General features: G+C 40.5%; 1 protein-coding gene across 1 annotated transcript in view; it reads left to right on the top strand.

The window, feature by feature from the left end:
• The window catches only part of KCNH5 (potassium voltage-gated channel subfamily H member 5), a 149,774-nt gene that overhangs the window by 88,419 nt on the left and 41,590 nt on the right, over positions 1–19,765 (top strand). The window contains exon 8 of the mRNA XM_050975248.1: positions 11,580–11,779. Within this exon, the coding sequence (XP_050831205.1) occupies positions 11,580–11,779 (200 nt within the window). The remainder of the gene's footprint in view (positions 1–11,579; positions 11,780–19,765) is intronic.

The raw sequence follows: 19,765 nt of genomic DNA on the forward strand, positions 1-19,765 counted from the left end.
CAAAAAGCAGGAATATACTGTCAAATTCCCCATTCCATGTGCAATGCCTGTTTTGTGTGTAATTTCAGATGTCATTGTCCCTTAAAAAGGACATTTTTGGCACACGTGACCAGCTATGAGTGCCTTGCAATGGCTGAGAAACAACTGAGGGTGGCAAAATAAGTGGGAGGAGAGACCCTGCAGTCATTGCCTCAGCTCTTAACATGTGAACAAATCTGTCAAAGGCATCAAGACCACTGAAATTAACCTCTTGCATTTGTGGCTGATCTCACTGGTGTGTGAATAAAGAGAGCAAGATGCTCAGTGTTAATCGCACATTCAGGCCAGACTGGAGGGCTGAATGTGTCTTTTAGAAATTCATGCTTTCTCCTGCTCCTAAAGAGTTAATGCTTGAGAGATATCCCATCCCATAACTGTTATAACTGTTGGGTCAAATACTGATATTTTTATTCTGTCAAATCTCTTGTTTATTTTCACTGGACTTTCAGGGTTGGCTTAGTCACTCTTGGGTAACATCCAAGAACAGCTTTGTCGTGCTCTGGGAAATAGTCAGTTCTGCTTGTAGTAGAAAGATGATAAAATCTTCCCAATTATTGTGACCTAAGCTGTGATACTGGCATAAACCTAAAAAATTTTCAAAACGATTAAATTTTGCACAGACTTCTATTTTTAACTCATACATGTATCTAAGTGCAGCTTAGGAGACAGCTTAGGAGAAGCACAGGAGAAAACTCCCTTGTGCTGCAGGTCTGCTGAATCCTGAAATCAGGGTTTCTGCTTTGCTCCAGCTATCCAACCACAGAAGTGATTGTGAAAAGGACTGCTGAAATTCAGTGTCAGTGCACACAAATGAGCAGGTAGCTATACCTACACAGTAATGTTTTCTAAATTAGCAATTCCCACTGAGGGATGACACCTGACTCTTGCTGCTGAGAGTTCCTTGGAAATATCGGTGCAATATTCAGTACCAGTCAAAAAAAGGCAAATAGTATTCCTGGGCAGGCAATTGAAATTAATGTTGTTGCACCACACTGCACTGCTCTGCAGCAAAATGCTGTAAGATTAAAAAGGATGTCTAAAAGGTGACAGGAATGAGGCAAGGCGTGAGGGCTGGAAACACAGAGTGGGCGATGGTTTAAAAAAATCAAGAGTGGAGTGAAGGAGATGGAGAGGAGCAATTAGTCACTTTCTAGAAAGGGTGGCTGAGGGTGGTCAGTGTAAAGGCTGGAGCAGCCAGGCTTGCAGGGTAGCACAAAAAATTAATGTTTTGGTGAGGAAAAAAATCCAGAAATGGATTTGTGGAATGGTACTAGATATTCTGGGTGGATATGGTTGGTGTGGGTGCAGTCCCTGGGCTCTCTGGGTTTGTGGAAACCTGAAAGGAGTGGCCCAGGGCAGGAGTGCACTCTGCACCCTCTTTCTTGAGCTCTTCTCATAAGTATCTGGAGGGGCCTGCAGTCAGGGGATGGCTTTTGTCTGAGTGAACAGTTGGTGTGGTGCTGCTTGTCATATTTATCACTGTCCACATCTCTGTGTTCCCATCCCTGGCATCTTCCGGGCACTGTCTGGAGCTTTAAAGCAAGAACTCCACGGTCCCACAGAGCAATTTCACTGCAGCATCCCAGAGTAAGTGCATTGTAGTGAAATGGGACATTTAAAAATGCCATGAAACAGTCATCAAAAAAGTCAAAGGAAAGTGATAAAATACACTCAATTATTCTCCTCAGACACTCTCCAGACACCAGTGTAATTTCATTGTCTTCAGTGAAATTAGTGTTAATGTAGGAATGGAAATGCAGCAAATCTTATTCCAGCATCTCCTTCCTGGAATAGTGAGCAAGAAAACAGAGAGGTAATAAGGTAGAAACAAGTGCTGATCAGAAGGAGTTGGACAGGGAGGAGAGGAGCTCCAGGAGCTGCTGCCAGGAAGTAAAGATACTTTTCCAGTCTCACATAGTCATGGAGAGTTCAGCAATACATGAACTGAGGACAGAATGAAAAAACAGGCTTTTTTGGGTCTTAGTTTGACAGTGTATGAAATCTTTTGTTGTTCTTTTGAATATTCTCAAACCCTTTTTGCCAGGACAACATTGATGGGTAGCAATGTTTTAGCATCGATGGCTGGCTAGTCCTGTGCAGCCATTTACCTTTGCACAGGACTTTGTGCAGTGTGCTAGCAATATTTCCAGGACTTTTTATTATTTTTGGTATTATGGAAAAGGGAATGGTGCAGAGCTGTGGGACTGGTAGAGAAAAGTGGAGGTAATGTGAATAGTACAGTACTTGGACAGCTTGTTTCACCTGAAAACAGATCTTTTTATAGCCTTTGGAGTGCTGATGTCCAGTTCTACATATAAATGAATAAATAAATAATATCTATTACTATCTGGCTTTGTGATCCTCTGATGAACAATGCAAAAACATTTTTGAGGTGTTGCCTGCCATTTTGCCCTGCACAAGGGTGTTTTGTGTCACTTTGCAAGGTGAACACAGAGAGTCTTTGTAGGACTATAGGACTTCTCTGAAGTGCTGTAAAAACTCCCCAGATATGCTGGAATTGAAATCAACACCGTTTTGGGAATGAAACCTTTTTTTGAAGCACATTCACCTTCCCCAAAGAGCCTTGCCCCTTGTAAGAAGTGGTTTTGTGGCAACTCTGAGTGGCTGCCAAGCCACAGACCTGTGACAAAAGCAATTCCACCAACGTGTCAGGCAGGGGGTTGGATGATGTGCTTTGAGTACACAAAGGGTTAATTGGTACTGCTGAGTGCCAGATTGAGAGGCCAGCTTCTTTCCTCCTCCCAGAGGGATGCAGCAAAGAGCAGGACATGGGATTTCATAGAGTATAAAAGTGGGAAACATGCTTGTTTTCACAGTTGGGTTTCACTTGGCTATTGGCTGTTCTACAAGACAGCCACAGAGGAAGCTCTGAAGAAGCTGTCAGGCTTGGTGACAGCTCAGCATCTGTCACAGCTAAATCAATACTGCCATGGAGGACAGGTTCCCAGAGTGAATAATCAAAGTAGAGTAAAGCTAATTCACCTTGAAAGTCTGAAAATGTTGGTGTGAAATTTTTTAGACAAAACCAGCATTATTCCAGCAAAAAAGGAGAGGTGCTGAGGCCCAGCCCTGAGCTCTACCCAAGTGTGGGAGTGGGGAGCAGGCTTCACACTAGTCATGTGCACAGATGTACTGATAAAATGGAAATCTGGTGCTAATAAATTGGGCAAAAAGGAGTTTGGATTGGCCCTTATTGCTAGCAGTGTACTAAGAACTCATGGCTTGGTTTTGTGGAAAATACTCCATTGCAATAGAAACTGAGGGTATGTGTGAAGATAATGAATGTTCCACTTTTTTTTAGGCTGTTAAGACTCTTTTTTTTTTTTTTTTTTTTTTGCATCAAAATGTGATTTTCTTCCATTGTTCAGCTTTCTAATATTTAAAATTAAAAGACTGGAGGAAAAATGTTTTGCGGTGGATGGTTTTAGGTTTATAAAACCTGGAGGTGAATTGTTTCAACTTTTTGTGAAACTTTTTTTTTTCATTGGTTTTAGTGCAAATATGTCAGGGAAGAGAAATTTAATCAGAGCTAATCTGTCAGCATCAGATGGAAGATGGAAAATTTTGGATACAAAAGTTTGCTAAGCTCTGTCTCGAAGTGCTGAATTTGCTGGATAGAGAATTAGAGGGAAAGTGCTTCTGTAGATGACTTAGATGAGTAAGAAATTTTATTCTTGAGTCAAGTGAAGCAGTTTTGTGGTCATTTTATGAAGCAGAATTACTCTGAAAATAATAGGATGGAAACATCATCTCCAAATTTGAGGCTTTTAATATTAAGGGTTAAGTACTTTACTTTGTTCCTAAAAATACTCTATAATTACTCACAAAAATCCATCTTCACACAGAGTTCAGGCTGAGTTCTACTGAATAGAAACAATATTGCTTTAGCTGTTCTCTGTCTCATTAATATTTTCAGACAGATATTGTAGAACTACTCACTGTTGTGGTAACAGGTGTGTTTACCACATCTCTTAGGGCTGTACATGACCTGTATTTTATAGCTGGAATAATTCCTTTAATTGTCCCAAATCCATTCTTGTTATTTGTCCTAAGATAAAACCGAACATTTAAGTAAATGAACAAGCAAAATTGGATTTTAAAGAACTAGAAAGAATGAGCAAATTAGAAGACTCAAAGGAAAATTAGCACCTGCCAAAATTCCAAGCCCACTGATGTTGTATGTTCATTCACCTTTGCACAGTGTATGTGTGTATGTACATATATCTATCTATATATCTATCTATATATAGATAGATAGATAGATAGATAGATAGATAGATAGATAGATAGATAGATAGATAGATAGATGTATGTATATTTATGAGTATCTAAACCACACCAGGATGCAGATTTATACAGCACAAACTTCTGCACTGGCATACACATAAAAAAAGAGCCCAGGAGCAGAGAGCCAGAAGCATCTTTTCATTCAGTGTAGTATTTTGAAGGTGTGTTTACAAACTTTCCATTATATTTTAACAAGACAGGCAATTTAGGTGGTGTTCTCAGTGTGCAAGTGATGTTCTGGCATCTTGCCTCCAGCAACATTGCTATCCTGAGTTCATCTTAATGTGACAAGAACTTGGTGTCCCACTAAAAAAAAAAAAAAAAAAAAAAAAAAAAAAGAAATCCTTTAAAAGTATTAAAGGGGAAAAAAATCAACAAGAGAAAAAAGCCTCGCAGCTCAAATCCAGCAAGGAGCTGTGAAGTCATTTCACACAGGGGTACTGACAGCTGCCAACTTTGCTCAGGAAACTTTTTTTTTTGAGATGATCCCTTTGGTTCCTGTGCTTCAGTTCAGTAGTGATGGAGACCCTTTGTGTCCTGTGCTTGTTATTGGTGACAGTTTTGACACACTGAGGAACAGAGAGGAAGGCACAGGATGGTTTTGATCCCTGGGTCTTAGTACTGGACAGTAACAAGAGTATGGATAGCACTCTGGGAATATTTTTTTTGATGGAGAATGGAAAGAGAAAGATTTATGTGATAGGTGGATGATTGTCTAACAGACACAATTCAGCTTTTTCTGAAATACTGGAGAGATTTGCATGGAAATGAGGCAATGTTGGAGATAATATTCAAAATGGAGAAGATGATAAATAAGGATGGAGCAAAGTGTGCTAGAGGCACAGAAGTTGCTGGAATTCATGGTGAATGTCATTCTCATGAACTTTGGTTAACTTCTGCATCTCTACTTTCCTCCCGCACCCACTGTAATTTCTTGAGGGAAGTGATTGTGTTTTAATTACCATTCACCTTTGCACAGGACTTTGTGCAGTGTGTGAAATGCTAGACATGTCATTTGGCAAGGAGGTGATGGCTTTTTGAAGAAACAGGAATGATGAAGCATTATTATAAGAAATAGTTTCAATCATTTCACTAGTTATTTCTTATCTGTGTTTGTGTCATACCGTTCTGCTAAATGGTAAGTTAAATATTCCTGCCCCAACTGTCACCTTCAAAAGCTGTGACCCATTAAACCCAACTTCAATTGCATATGAAAAGTGTAAAAGAAGCCCTAATCAGCCTTTTACTTCCAGAGCTCTTAGAGAGAAAGATTCTAGAATTAAGGCCTTTTCACTGCAAAATAAGGTTTTTTCCAGCAAAGTGATGCTTTTTCCATTCAGTTAACACAGGGTACTGCTGTTTGCCCTGCTGCCTGTTGTGGTGTAATTGCCACCATTTTTCAGGCTGTGCCTTCCCATATGTTGCTTAACACCCTTGACTAATGTGATGAGGAAGAAGCAGACCCTGGCAGTCCCAAGACCTGTAAAGCTTTCAGATGGAAAGAAATGCCAGAAATTCAATCCAGATACCAACAGGAACCCCCTGAGCCTGTGCAGGGCTCTCTTTCTGATGGCTGGCACTGTTTTTCAGTGAAGGAACAAAGTAATCTGATAACCTGAGGTGGCTGTGGAAGGGGATGTTGGGCAGGGAATGTGTGTGCAAACTGATTTGAAGCTGCTTAGCATCAGACCTAGGAGCCCTTGGCCCCTCATCTTCAGGGGGTTGAAATGTGGCATTTTCTTGTCTGTGCTGCTGAATAACCTTAGCCAACCCCAGTTCTTGTCCATCACTGCCACAGGACTGGAAGCCAAACTCACTGATTGCTGTGGACAATGCTGGCTTTAATTTAATTTAAGACTGTGTTTTGCAATACCATTTCAGCCAGTCTTGGCTTGCAGCTCTGTGCAAAAGTGCAGGTGGTCAGGTCATCACATCTGCATGGTGGTGAGGCATTGGAGCTTTAAAGTAAGTATGTTCCATTAGCTGAGTGTGCTCATGGAAAACCAAAAAGCTCCCGGGTTCACCACTTCAACATTAGTGATTGACCATACAAGTGCAGTTGAAAGCCTTCATTTTAATAAGAATTAATGCATAAGGAATGCCAAATGCCCAACTGCTTCCAAAGCAGCTGTCCCTCCCTTCTGTGCAGGGTCCCCTGGAAGGGGGGAAGAACAGTGAGAGTTCCTACACTTCAGTACTGATAGTAATCTAATTTACATATTCATTTAGTTCTTGTCAAGCAAATATCAATGTTAACAGGGATTTTACAGGCCTATCTTTATTACCACTATTATCTTAATTTAGCATTTGCACTACTGTAGCATCAGGAAGGTTTAAAAAAAAGACAGGATGTGGCACTCGCTGCCATGGTTTAGTTGAGATGTTGGGGCATGGGTTGGACTTGATGATCTTTATGGTCTCTTCCAACCCACTGATTCTGTGAATTCTGTGAATTCTGTGAATTCTGTGAATTCTGTGAATTCTGTGAATTCTGTGAAGCTGCTGGGCCAGGAAAGCAGGGGTTGGTCTCAGCTAGACCCAGGGAGGAGCTGTGCACCTTGTGTGGCTGCAGAGTGGGATGTAGGAATGCCACCCAGTTCAGGACACACATCTGGGCCAGTCTGCTGCTGGAATCAGACTGGAACCTGCAGTCATGGTGGTCTTTTGACCAGACAGAACTGTCTGGAACTCCCCCCTGATTTCAGCAGTTAGATGGTTTTGGTGAGGAGTTCAGAGCTGAATTTCATGGCTGAATCCAGCTTTGCTCATTATCTTCTCCTCTGCAGAGTGGTTGTGACAATGCACACCTATAGGAGGATAAATACATTGGATTATGTGTCTTGTGACAGTGCAGTGATGTGGCTGCAGGGGTAATTGGAAGAAATTTTTTTTCTTTAATGTTTTGGATGGTTTTGGAAGAAAAATGTAGAAGTTAGTGTGCTCTGGTGTTGGCATCTCCCTGTAAATGGGGAAAAACAGTGATTGAACACTGATGTAAAATGTTGCTGGGATGGAGGAGAGTATTTTAACAGCAAAATATTTAGTGGGGCCAAGGATGTAGAATCAGGGTAGTCCTTTTGAAGAGCTGTAAAACCACAGAGCTGTGTTGGTGCTTTCACTGGCACAGCTGGCAGACAGGAGTGTCCCTGAGGGGAAGAGGTGGGAGGCTGGGGCTGGCATCAAAAAAGTGCTATAAAACAGTGATGAGGGAGGGGGCTTAGCAGGATTATTTTCTCCCAAGTAGTAACTTGGTTGAAATGTGTTGGTGGATCTGAGAGAAGCTATTTCTGTTAAGAAAGTGGCAGCTTTTTGCTGCTGCAGCATCTCAGCGAGGCTGTTTGGCGGAGGAGATGGCCCCTGCCTGGTGTTGCACCAAACAGAGCCTGCAAACATTTTGCAGTCTGAACAGATGCATTAAGGTGAAGTGGAAAGAAATAACAAAAAACCGCTCAGCTTCTAAAAACATAAATCAGATATTTGGTACTGGCTTTCTCTCTATTTATATTTAGTAAATTGTAGCGGCTTGACCCTGTCTGGATGCCAGACACCCACCTTGGTGTCTGCAGAACTGATCCTGCCACATATTCTCACCCTTCTCTTCTCTGGCTGCAGTTACATCTGCAAAATACCTTTTTTTTTTCTTTATTATTCTTAAATATGATACCACATAGGTGTTAAATTGGCCCAGCCCTGGCCAGTGGCACATCTGTCCTGGAGCTGCCTGGCATTGGCTCTGCTAGAGGTGGAATAAGCTTCCAGCAGCTTCTCACAGAAGCCACCCCTGTGTACACAGAAGGCACCCTCTCAGTACCAAAATGAGGCCATGAAAAACCCAGTGCCTAAAATGTGTGTTGGAGTTTTTATTTAATCTCTCCTGAATGATAGAACTTTAATAATTCTTATCTAAAAATCTTGCAGGAATAGCTTGCAGAAATAAAAATCTTTATTTTTACAGGATCACAGCCTCATGGAATTATTTAAGTTGGAAAAGACCTCTATGGTCATTGAGTCCAACCATTAACTCAGCACTGCCCAGCCCACCACTAAACCAAGTCCCCAAGTGCCACATCTGCATGTCACTTGAATCCCTTCAGGGATGGTGACTCCACCACTGCCCTGGGCAGCCTGTTCCACTGCTGGACACTCCTTCAGTGAAGAAGGTTTTCCTAATTCCCAGTCTAACTCTCCCTTGGCACACCTTGAGGCCATTTCCACTTGTCCTGTTGGCTGATATTTGGAAGAAGAGGCTGGTACCCCCTCACTAATCTTCTTTACAATTGCAGTTTTAGAGGAACATTGTATATGCTTGGATTAATAATACTCCTGGATGTAAGGAAAATCAGATATCTCAATTAAGCCTTCAGTTCCTTAAGGCAGATGTTCCTATCTGGATGTGTTTAGCATACAGTCAGGATAATAAGAGGTCTGAAATGCTTTGGGATTATTTAGGTAAGTCTGAGTCATTTTTTCTTCCAGAAAGTTCCTTATTTTTAAATAGGCTAAAACATTTATGTAACACCATTGCTAAATCATTCAGAAATGTTTTATAAAAGTTCAAATGTAGTAACATTTTATATGTAAAAATATATAGTACTTGGGTTCTTGTATGTAATTTTGGGGAGATTTTCCACACTTAAGAGTAAAAATAGAAACTACAATTACAGTTGAACCACTTACCTCACCTTTAGGACTGAGAAAAAATATTTCTTCATCATTACACCAAATTTATCTCTATAAAATTTAGTGAAGACTGTTCCAGATCTACACACATAGAACAATTGAGTTAATGAGTGTTGCATGACTGTAGGAACATAACAGGAAATGTTTGGAGAAATTCAAGTCATTAAAGAGAAGGTGAATAAATGCAGTTTGACCTAAGGAGTCTTTTCATGAAACTGGGTAATTTCACCTTCAACCTGATCTCTCCTGTTTATTGTAAGGGGAGAGACTAAATTAAAACTATTGAGTTTTAAGTGTATGAATAACTTCAGAGATTTCTTTAGAGGTTGTTTAAATACTTTTGCTGTAAAGAGAGGCACAGCATTTTATTTTCTTTCAGAACCTTTTGCACATGTTTTTTACTGCCAATTCCACCTGCCAAAAATAATTAAAATACAGCAAAAATGAAATGCCCTTGGTAGTGCTTATCTGCCTTTGTTTTTTTAATAGGTGAGGGGTAAGACTCGCACTTGTCACTTCAATATTTGCTTATTAAATAGAGATTGTCTGACAAATCTTCACTTGCTAATTATGGACAATATGGGTTATTGATGGAAAGCCTTAACCCCTTGAAGGTGACAGCAGCATTAGATGGTTGTCAGCATCTCCAAACTTTTGTTCCATACCAAGGCCTGTAAAATAATAAAATCAGCTTTTTATAAATGACCTCCTTTTCTAGTTATCATGTAGAGAACAGGGATGGGGAGAGGATTTACAGAGAGAGGTAAGTTACGAAAAGTCTTCTTTCCCCCCAAAACCTGCAAACCACCCTCAGCAGGGTGTGGGCATGGGAGAACACCACAACTGAGGAGCGCCTTTGAGGCACAGCTCCAAAGCTGTGAACATCTAAGTAGATTCCCTTAACTCTTTGCCAAAGATCCCCTATGCAGTAACCGGTGAGAGAAGTGGAGTATTTGAATGAACTCAACCATTTTTACCATTTCCAATTTGAAAAGAAGGCTTTAGTTTCCAACAGAGAAACAATGCTGAGTTTGTCTCTGCAGTTTCCACAGCCTGGTGGATTCTGGCTTAGTGAGGTATTGCTGGGTGGTGTTTACAGGGATTTTGTGTGCTTGACTCAATGATTTATTTTACCCATAATTTCTTGAAGAAACTTTTTTTTAAGTACAGCTTTTCCAGGACCCTATGTTATGAGACACAGAACCAGAATTTCTTCTCTGGCTTTATATTTTTCTACAAGTCCTCTCTGCCAAGAGGAGGTAATAGGTGCCAGTTGCTTCAGACAAGCTGTTTTCACTATGGCATCCTTAGCTGTTTCCAACCTGGCAGGTGACAGAGTTGCATCTCTTTGTGCCAGTCTTGCAGGGCACATTTTAATCAGCCTATGTGCTCTGGGTAGGTCTGCATGGCCAGTTGGGTTGTAGGCATGGGACTTGCAGATGCAGTCTAGCTGTAGTTAGAAGCTGTAGGAATTCTACTTCTGCAGAAAACCAGCATTTTGGAGGCAATTGGGGCTTCTCTATACATTTATAATGATTTGCAGTAACATCTAACATCAGGGATATTGTGCCCTCACATACCTGATGAGATGAGTGCATGATAAATCAGCAACTGTTCAAAAGGGTGAGGGATGTTGCACTTAAGAGAAGTGATATTTCATCAGGTTTGTCCTGCTGCAAAAGTCCAAAAGAGCAGAGAAAGCTGAAGAAATAAAAAAGTCATGTGGCATTCATCCATCTAAACTTTCTTATAATCCATGTGCTTGTACTCTTAAGTGTTGATATATGTCTGAGGGGATACAGAGTTATAGAAAAATCTTTCTGTATCTTGCAGATATGACACAGCAATCAGAAAAGCAAGGAAAAAACCTGCCCTTGCAGCATCACACAGACTGTTATTCTGCTCTGTTTTCTTAAACAGAAATCTTGTGTTCATTTTTGCTACACGTTGTGTGACTTTGTTTGGTTTGAATCCTGTATTTGTGATGAACTTCGACATCTGATTTCTACCTGGACACATAAATATCACAGTGTGAAATGGGAGTACAGTTCTTCTATTAGATAGGTTTTAGGAGAACACCATGTTTCTTTAAAAATGCCACCTCTCACGTAGGGGTGATGTACAATAGTAAATTGGTTTGAAACAAAGTGAGATTTCTGGAATGAGGTAGAAATGGGTTATGTAGAGGGAAGACATTAAGTACTGAGTGATAGAAGGCATTTTTTCCTTTCACAGTGGTTTATTTCTTACCATTTGTAGGCTGCAGTTGTTTTGGGTTGTTTTTTTTTAAAGCAATATGGAAATGCATAGCTGAATTCTGCTATAAAGTACGTCTGAACAAAGATTATTAAAAATGACAGGCACATTTCTGTGTATTTGATAATGTCAAAAACAGAAGTAGTACAGCACATTGGTATTATGAGATACCAGAATATTTCTCTTTTCTGAAAAGTCTGTAATGTCTAATGTTAGAGTGTAAAACATAAAATTCTCTGACATTATCCTTAAATTATGATTAGCATTTATTTTCAATTTTTATTTTTTTTTTCCAGCTCTTCTTTATGCAACTATTTTTGGAAACGTCACCACCATTTTCCAGCAAATGTATGCCAACACCAACCGGTACCATGAGATGCTGAACAATGTGAGGGATTTCCTAAAATTATATCAAGTCCCAAAAGGCCTTAGTGAAAGAGTCATGGATTACATTGTCTCGACCTGGTCCATGTCTAAAGGAATTGACACAGAAAAGGTATGAGTACCTGAGGTAACAGTTTAGATAGCAAGAGTTTGTGTCCATTGTGTGCTTTCTTCTGTATAGCAGCTTATAATTTACTAACAAATTCTTAACTGCATGCTACATCTTTATTATGTTTGTATTTGGAAAAAAAAATGGTTGTTTTTTAAAGTGGACTGTTTTGCTGCTTGGAATGTAAGCCTTTATTTTTCATTGTTGTAAATGTTTTCTGCTTTCCAGTCGTGGTTTGTCTAAATGCTAAATAATTTTAATGTACTTAACTATTAAAATCAATGGGAAATTGGTCTTCAAATTAGCTCAGGAACATAGTTTGGTGTCTAAAGTACATCAGTATTATCCTGAGAAGTATTGGCATCTGTGCATTGCAATTAAATGAGTTTGATTGGCTTGGACCTTTTGCAGATGCCCAGGACATCGGTGTATCCATCAGTATAATTAGTATAATCTTTAATGGCAGGAGAGATTGATCTCCCTGAGCTCAAATCTCTGGACTGGCACTTCAGCCCTTTGGTAGGGAGGCACAGAGAATGTGATACCATTGGCATCCATGCCAGGGTGGAAGCCCTGCAGGACTTTAGCCCTCAGAAGGACCTGGTCGTTTAGGTTTCTTCAAAAGCTGGTTTAAGGAGGTCATCTTTGGAAAGTGATTCATCATGTGCCAGGACTGACCTCATGGCTTGTCCTCAAGAATTCTCTTTCTGCACTGCACGTGCAGTGAGCCTGTCCAGCCTTGGATATTTCAGAGAGCTGAAGTCCGATGAGGGAAGTGTTCCAGCTGCAATGCCTTCAACATAAGGCAAGATAAAACAGCTTTAGGTTCAGATTTTTGTTCAGTGAGGATCAGCAATGCTCCTGTGGCTCCTGTGGACCTGGTACACGTCAGCTTAAATTAGACATTCAGGCTCCAGTATCCATGATACTGAGAACTTATAGAGGCCAAGGGTCCAAAGGAGTTAAGGAAGAGTCATGACAGATGACAGATGACTCTTGAAATGTGCTTGCAGAGCTTTAAAGTTCTTTCTTCAGTTGAATCTCTGGTGCAATCCAGGAGGGTGATGCAGATTGTTCAGGTGTGCCAGGATGAAGTCTCTGCACAGAAAAATTTAGTCTTACATCATGTTTTTGCAACACCAATTCTCTTATTTATCGTCTGCTGTGAAATTCAGTTTACCACCACAAATACAACTACTTTAAGTAACAAAGATCTTTATTTCTTTGGTTCTTGTGCTTCAGTATGCCACATTCTTTAATATGTTAACTTCTTATACACTAATACCCTAACTTCCTAATCCCGATTCACAAGTGTTAAAAGTGAGCTTTTCTATTCTGAACTCCTGTAAATGCATTCAGTCCTACTGTATAAACTTCCAACTACATGAAAATTCAACTGCCATTTGCATTTATCTCCTTGCTGTTAAGCCAGAGTCCTCTGTTACTCCACTACAGTGTCATTAGATTTTAATGATGCTTTGCAGTTAATTAGGAGAACCTATGCTTTAATTACTGAAATTTCCTACCATAGTTTCCGCATGTCCAGTTTTATAGATGATAAAAACACAGTTAGAGCCCTAATCTCTGACTCATGGCAAGCATTGTTCTCTGGTCTGTAAGATGGAGTGGCTGCTTAGCTAGATAATTAATTTACCTGTAAAATCTGTGACTTAGGTTTTTAACAATTTTCCTTGGTGAAGACTTGCCTAAACCTAGGCCTGGATGCAAACCCAGTTTAAAACAGTGGAAGGATTTCAGGAACCTCTGCATCTGGACATCAGTAGTTGCAGCTAATGGAGCTTCCCAGAAAAGCCCATGGTACAGAAGAACAGAGACAAGAGAAACGTAAGAACTTGAGCACCGGGTTGGATATTTTGGTATTTTGTGTCCCCTTCAGCCTGCAAGTCTGCAAAAGCAGCAGCTCCAGTGGGCTGTTGTGCCTGCACAGAGCATCCCAGTGGTTGTACAAGGGCAAGGACAAGGCAGTTTGCTTTCTGCTGCAAAAACCCTGCCTTTAGCAAAAGCTTGGGAAGCTGTGTTACAGCCAGTCTTACATTTATCTCCACTCAGGAAGGTGTTATGATGTACATCACCCAAACAAATGAGAAACTGTTGTAAATTCCAGCTGAAAAATCATAGAAACAGTGGTACAGTCCTAGAGACTGGTCATCTAGGGTAGGTGTTTTCTCTTGCCACAGGTCTTTCACTAACCCTTCAAGCCTTGCTGTAAAACCCTCTGCACTTAAATTGCATCCATCTGCACCAAACCTAGAGCAGCCAGAGGATGGGAGCAGAGGGACCCTGAGGTACCCAGTGTCACACGAGATTTATTTTTGAGGCTACAGAGGGACTAGTGGGATGCACTGCACCTGCAGCTGGGCTGCTGAGTCCAGACAGTGCTCCAGCTTGGAAGAGGGAATTCTTCTTCCCTGTCTTGGATTGCTTCTCTGCACTGCTTGTTCTGACAGCCTGAACCTGACCTTAGAGGTTTCTGCCAGTTTCATTTTCAGAGCTCCAGCAATGACATTCTGAGCAGTCTGTTGTGAGGTTATATTTGCATCACATGATTTCCCATTTTCCTTAATTTTTATGAACTTTTCATTAAGCTTCTTATTATCCTGCAAAACACACATGTGCTCATGACACAGGATAATTACTGAGGAATTTCAGCTTTTCGTTTTCCATCAGACACATCAGACAGTTTGTATCATCCAAGGATGTTTTTCAACCTACTATACTCTATTACATCCTAAGTTGTTCCAAATATATCTCTGTGGTCACACTGGAGTGTGTTTTGGGAAATCATTTGCCCCAAATTTGTAATACATTTCATTCAGTCACTCAGCATGTTGAAATGGCCATGTTTTGAACCCCAAATTTAAAGAAAAGAAGAAAGAATGAGTTTTTTTTATTATAAGTATTACAATAGGTTTCTGTAGTGTTGAACAATCCCAGCATTGATGGAGCAAGAGTTAATGTGTGTTTCTATGATAACTAAAGACTTTAAATTAATGTGCTTGAAATCAAAATATAAGTTAAAAACTTGATTGAAATTACTACTACTTCACATCTGTTGGTTTGTTGCCTCAGATATTTATCCCTGAATAACACATTCATTGTGTAGTCCCAAAGAGGATTGTGGCCAAAAGTGGTGAGTCCTTGCATGAGAACTGAAGGCAAAGTGGAAGTTAGAGTGGAGGAGGTAAAGTGAAGATCTAGTCCTTGCTGCCTGTGTAGCAGGATGTCCTGAAAAGAATTTAAAACCTCAGTGTGTGTTCCTTGTATGTGGAAGAGGATTTGGTCTCCCACACTGAAGTGGAGGTGCTTTAAGCTCAGAATTTTGGCTTCCCTGTCTCCTTGGGAATAACTCATCTTTAAATCCTGCCTTCAGACCACATTGCTTCAGCCTGTCTCTGAGTGCTCACAAACAAGGAATTAACAATGACACTAAAAGCATTAGCATATTTATTATTATTACCTAAGGGGAAGCAAGTGGCCTCTGATCCATAATCTTAAATCACTTAAACATGTGAGCCCTCCTCTGACAGCTGGGATGAGATATGTAACACATGGACACTTATCTCCTGGTGGAACAGTGGCTCAAACAAGATGGGAATTTTTTTTTTAAATATTTTTTTATGTTTAGTGATGCAGATTTTGGGGGTACTCATCTAATAACAAGCAGGGTTAAAAACATGATAAAATTGAAAAGCTTTTGCATATTAAGCAGTATCTCTCATCCATCAGAACCTGGGGTTGTTTTGTGAGAGGTAAAAGAGGCATTGCTTTCTGTGTATAAGACCATTTTAAAATAGATTAAAAAAATCTTTGCGGAAATAATTTGGTATATGAAACACACTGAATTCAAATATCTTAGTTTTTATTAAAATATCCAGGCAGCAAATGAGACATTTATAGGTACTAGCTCTTCTGTAAGAAATAGGTCATTATCCAGGAAAGCAGAACAACCATTAACTAACATGCAGATGTCTCAAGGTCTTATCTAATGATAACACTCTGAAATGTCTGTAAAACCCAAAGATTTTCTCATCTTGACCTTTGTGCTGTTGTATGGCTTACAATTTGCTCAGAAGGCAATTAAATAAATGTCTGTCATGTTTTAACAGTAGTTTCCTTCAGAAAAGCCATAGGTTGAATGAGAAAAAAGTAATCTTATTTAGTTTCAACCTGAACATCAATGGCAATTGGGATAATGAAAGCCAATTCCACATTGCACTGACTGAAATGGAAATCACAGGAACATAACACAGTATTAGAATTATTCACTGCCAAGCTTTCATAAAGGAGATGGGTTTATGGTAAATAGACACAGGTTGTAACTTCATTAACCATGAATCTACATGAGGACAGTGCAACTTGTTCATGTTTGCTGTTAATAAGAGCTTCAAGAGCTGTAGAAATAATTAGTGATGCCCTGAGACAAATAGAGGAACCAGGCTGCCATTCCTGCCATGTCCCATCACACTGAGGTGCCCATAAGTGTTGGCTGGATTTCCTTGTGGATGACCAGGAGTAGAAGCCTGCCAGGCTTTGTGGCCAAAGAGAACTTCCACAACATTAGCTGTGACAGCTGCACACAGTTCCCTGCTGGGAAGGGCAGGTAAAAATCATTTGGACAAGCATTTTTATTTTGTTGTAGAGACTGCAGAAGTTGTTGTTCATTCCTTGCAGGTCAGAATGAGGTGAACAAGGAGTTGTGCCTCATCTCCTAGAGCTGAGCTAGGAACAGGTACAGTTGGAATCCACAGATCCCTGGAGAGTGGGAAGCAGGAGAGAGGCTCAAGACAGTGAGAAGTGAGATCTTTCTCACTGTCCTTCCCATGGGTCTGTGAGCAGTGCCTGTGCACTGGTGGGGCTTTCTGTTTCCCCTTTATGGACTGTTTGCCTCCTGGATGCACTCTGCAGAACCAGGAAAGAGTATTCACAGTTATCTCTGCCTCTTGGATGTAATCTCTTGGGATTAATACAGAATAAATGGTGAACTTGTCTTGCTTGAGGAGATGCCAGGGCTGTGGAGCTGCTCATCAGCTTAATTCCTGTGGGAATAAATCCCTGAGTGGATGGGCCAAGAAATTTCCTGGGCACTGCCACCAAAGGGATGGAGCAGACGAAGGGGCTCTCAGTTCCAGACCACATCTCAGGGAAGGTCTATCCACATCTGTTTTCATCCTTCATTTCTTTAAGTGTCTTTATGCAATGCTGCATGTGAGAAGATGAAGCCACCTCCAGAAGAAGCACAAAATGAAATAATGCACTGAACAATTCCATTCTTCCAAGGGTGACCTTAAGTGCCAGAAACTGTTGTGACTTAAGAAAGTCTTTGATGTATGACACATTCTTTCTGATGTTTCTTTTTCTTATTTTATCTAAAAAGCTGCTTTTTAAGGACAGATTTCCCAGTAGTGTGCTATCCCTTGCCCCATTAGAAGGCTGTGCAATAATTTTGCTTACTGTAGCTATGACAACAAAACTGAAAACTATAAAACCTTTAAATATGCAATCTTTAGGCAACCTGGGATCTGCTACTTGGGGTCATCCATGGATGTTATTAGTGTGCAAGTTTTCAGTGCATTAGACATACCAGTAGCCATTGTGCTGATGAACCACTTGATTCCTTAAAAGACATGTTGTTGCCTTTCATCTTGCCCTGATTTTCAAACCCTTAGCCAGATTCTATCTGTGTTGACAAAACTGAATTTAATGGACTCTACAGACAATTTCCAGGGATTTTTAAAATGTCTCTAACCAGTTACTTGGTTTAAAAAACAAGTTAATTTTGTTATGATACCACTAAATCTGTCAATTTGAATCACTGGTTCAGCTCATATATTATTAATAAGAAAACAAGCCAAACTCAACTTAGATGTGATTTTCAGATCTCAATTTCAGAGCATTTAAATCCAAGTGGCCTCTGATCTTAGTGCAATTAAAACAGAGCACAGCATTGCTGCTGACATTCAGTTCTTAGGGCCAAGATACTCAGTGATGTGCTAAAGACCACCCTAATGCATGCAGGGTTAATCACTGCTCAGCTCCATACATCATCTTTGGGATCCTTACAAAATTACCTGATTATTACAGAAAAATGCTGTGATTTGCCAATCAGATGTTTTCTTACCTTTGTCTCTTTGGCCTCCATCCAGTGCCAAATGTTTTGGCCAGGCCTGAAATAGAATTCCATACTCATATGAGCCAAATCTTTCTAAAAAATCTGAGTAGCTTGGTCAGCTGCCTAGTGAGTATTGTGAGTTTTTTATAAAGAGCTGACCTTGATTCTGGCTGCTGAATATGTCTGAAAACCCAGAGTGGCCTTTCTCCACAAAATAAAAAGACCTATCTGTGACCTCAAATGGGTTTGAGGTTGGAGGAGTTTATTTTCTTTATTTTCAAAGCTGGCATTTTTAGTATCTCTGATATTTGCTACAGTTATTCATTCAGGAAACAGTCCTAGTTATTGCACCACAAAATGTCAAAGCTCTTGGCTTGGTTATCAGTCAATATATTCCCTACCTACAACCCCCAAAATGTGGGAATCCTGAGGGCTGAAAGAGGATTGATAGCTAATGTTCATTATTCATTGGCCTCTGCCCTTTTTGTTGACAAGTCTTAACAGATCCTGTAACACCTGCTAAGTCATCCTGTAGTGTTTTCCAGCTGGGGAAAATTTTTAAACAAATACTAAAGCTTGTAAACCCATCCTAAAACTTATTGTTTGGATGCACTCTTAATCTGTGCAGTTTTTGTTTTGATTCATTTGCTTTTGTTTGAATTTTTTATAATCTTTGCTCCCTGTAGAGCTCTTTGAGCTGTTCAGGAAGCTTATCTTGAACTGCCTGCACATGCTGAGGAAATGGATGAGAGAGTTAAAAAATCAGATGGAACCTTCTGGGGAGTTTAATTCCCCACCCTTACAGATCTTGAGCTGAAAAGACTGTGAGACCTTTTGTGCTAATTCCCTGTGAGTCTTCCAGAGCTGGTTCCTGCCTTTCCCAATCTCTAGCAGCAGCCACAAGCCATTCTCTCACTGACAGCATTTTCCATATGAGATGATCTAGAGCTGATGGTGCTGTTGAGTCTTTGCTGGGGTCTGTATCAGCTGGGTGCCAGGTGGGGATGGCAGAGCTCAGCAATTTTCTTACACTGACTTGGAGGAGATTCAGTTTCCTGTGCAAAGAGGGAAAGTGATAAATATTATTTGGTTTATTTAAATATTATTCTGTTTATTTATTTTGCTTTCCTTTCTCCTCCCTCAGCTTTGGAGGGGTTCAGGTCTTTGTGGATGCCTGTGTGCTGTTCAGGGAGCCTTGCTTCTTTCCTGGTGAAATCAGAGTTGGTGCAGCCAGAAAAGATACTCCTCTGGGTAGAATTCAGCTTTCTCCTTTGATTTTGCACTGATATGTAGCAGGTTCTGTTCTTTCATGCTGCGTGGACATGTAGGGGAGAGCTGGCTGCAGAGTCTGTGGCTGCAGATTTATTACAGAGCAAATTCTGTAGCAGCACAAGCACCTGTCCCCTCCAAGTGCTGCAAAGCCCTCAGTTAGCAAAGCATTGCCATCAGCCACCTGAATACCCTGCCTGCCTTACAAACTGAATGTTTCACTGCAAAAGGCCATAGAATCTCCAAGGAAATCTCCTACTAAGAAATTTGTCCTGGTGGTTTTTGCTGTGCTGCCTGAAGAACACACAGGGCAGAACCAATGGCCCAGCTGAGCTTTGGTTCTGTTGCCAGGATCTGTTGGAGATATTTCCCTCACAGTGAAAAGATTGACTGAGCATTGCAGAATGTCCCCTCCCTTAACCTAATTTTTTTATTTACACGCACATGGGTGCATTTGTACACAATATGAACTCAGGGACAGCCATGGTGCTACTAGTTTGTATTTCTTTAGCTGTATGCTGCCTTAAAAATGCTGAGATCTCAGTGAGAGCAATTCACTATAAGAATGTCCAAAGTCTTGTATTGTCAGT

Source organism: Serinus canaria, chromosome 5 (assembly GCF_022539315.1).
Source record: "Serinus canaria isolate serCan28SL12 chromosome 5, serCan2020, whole genome shotgun sequence".
NCBI classification, from domain to species: domain Eukaryota; kingdom Metazoa; phylum Chordata; class Aves; order Passeriformes; family Fringillidae; genus Serinus; species Serinus canaria.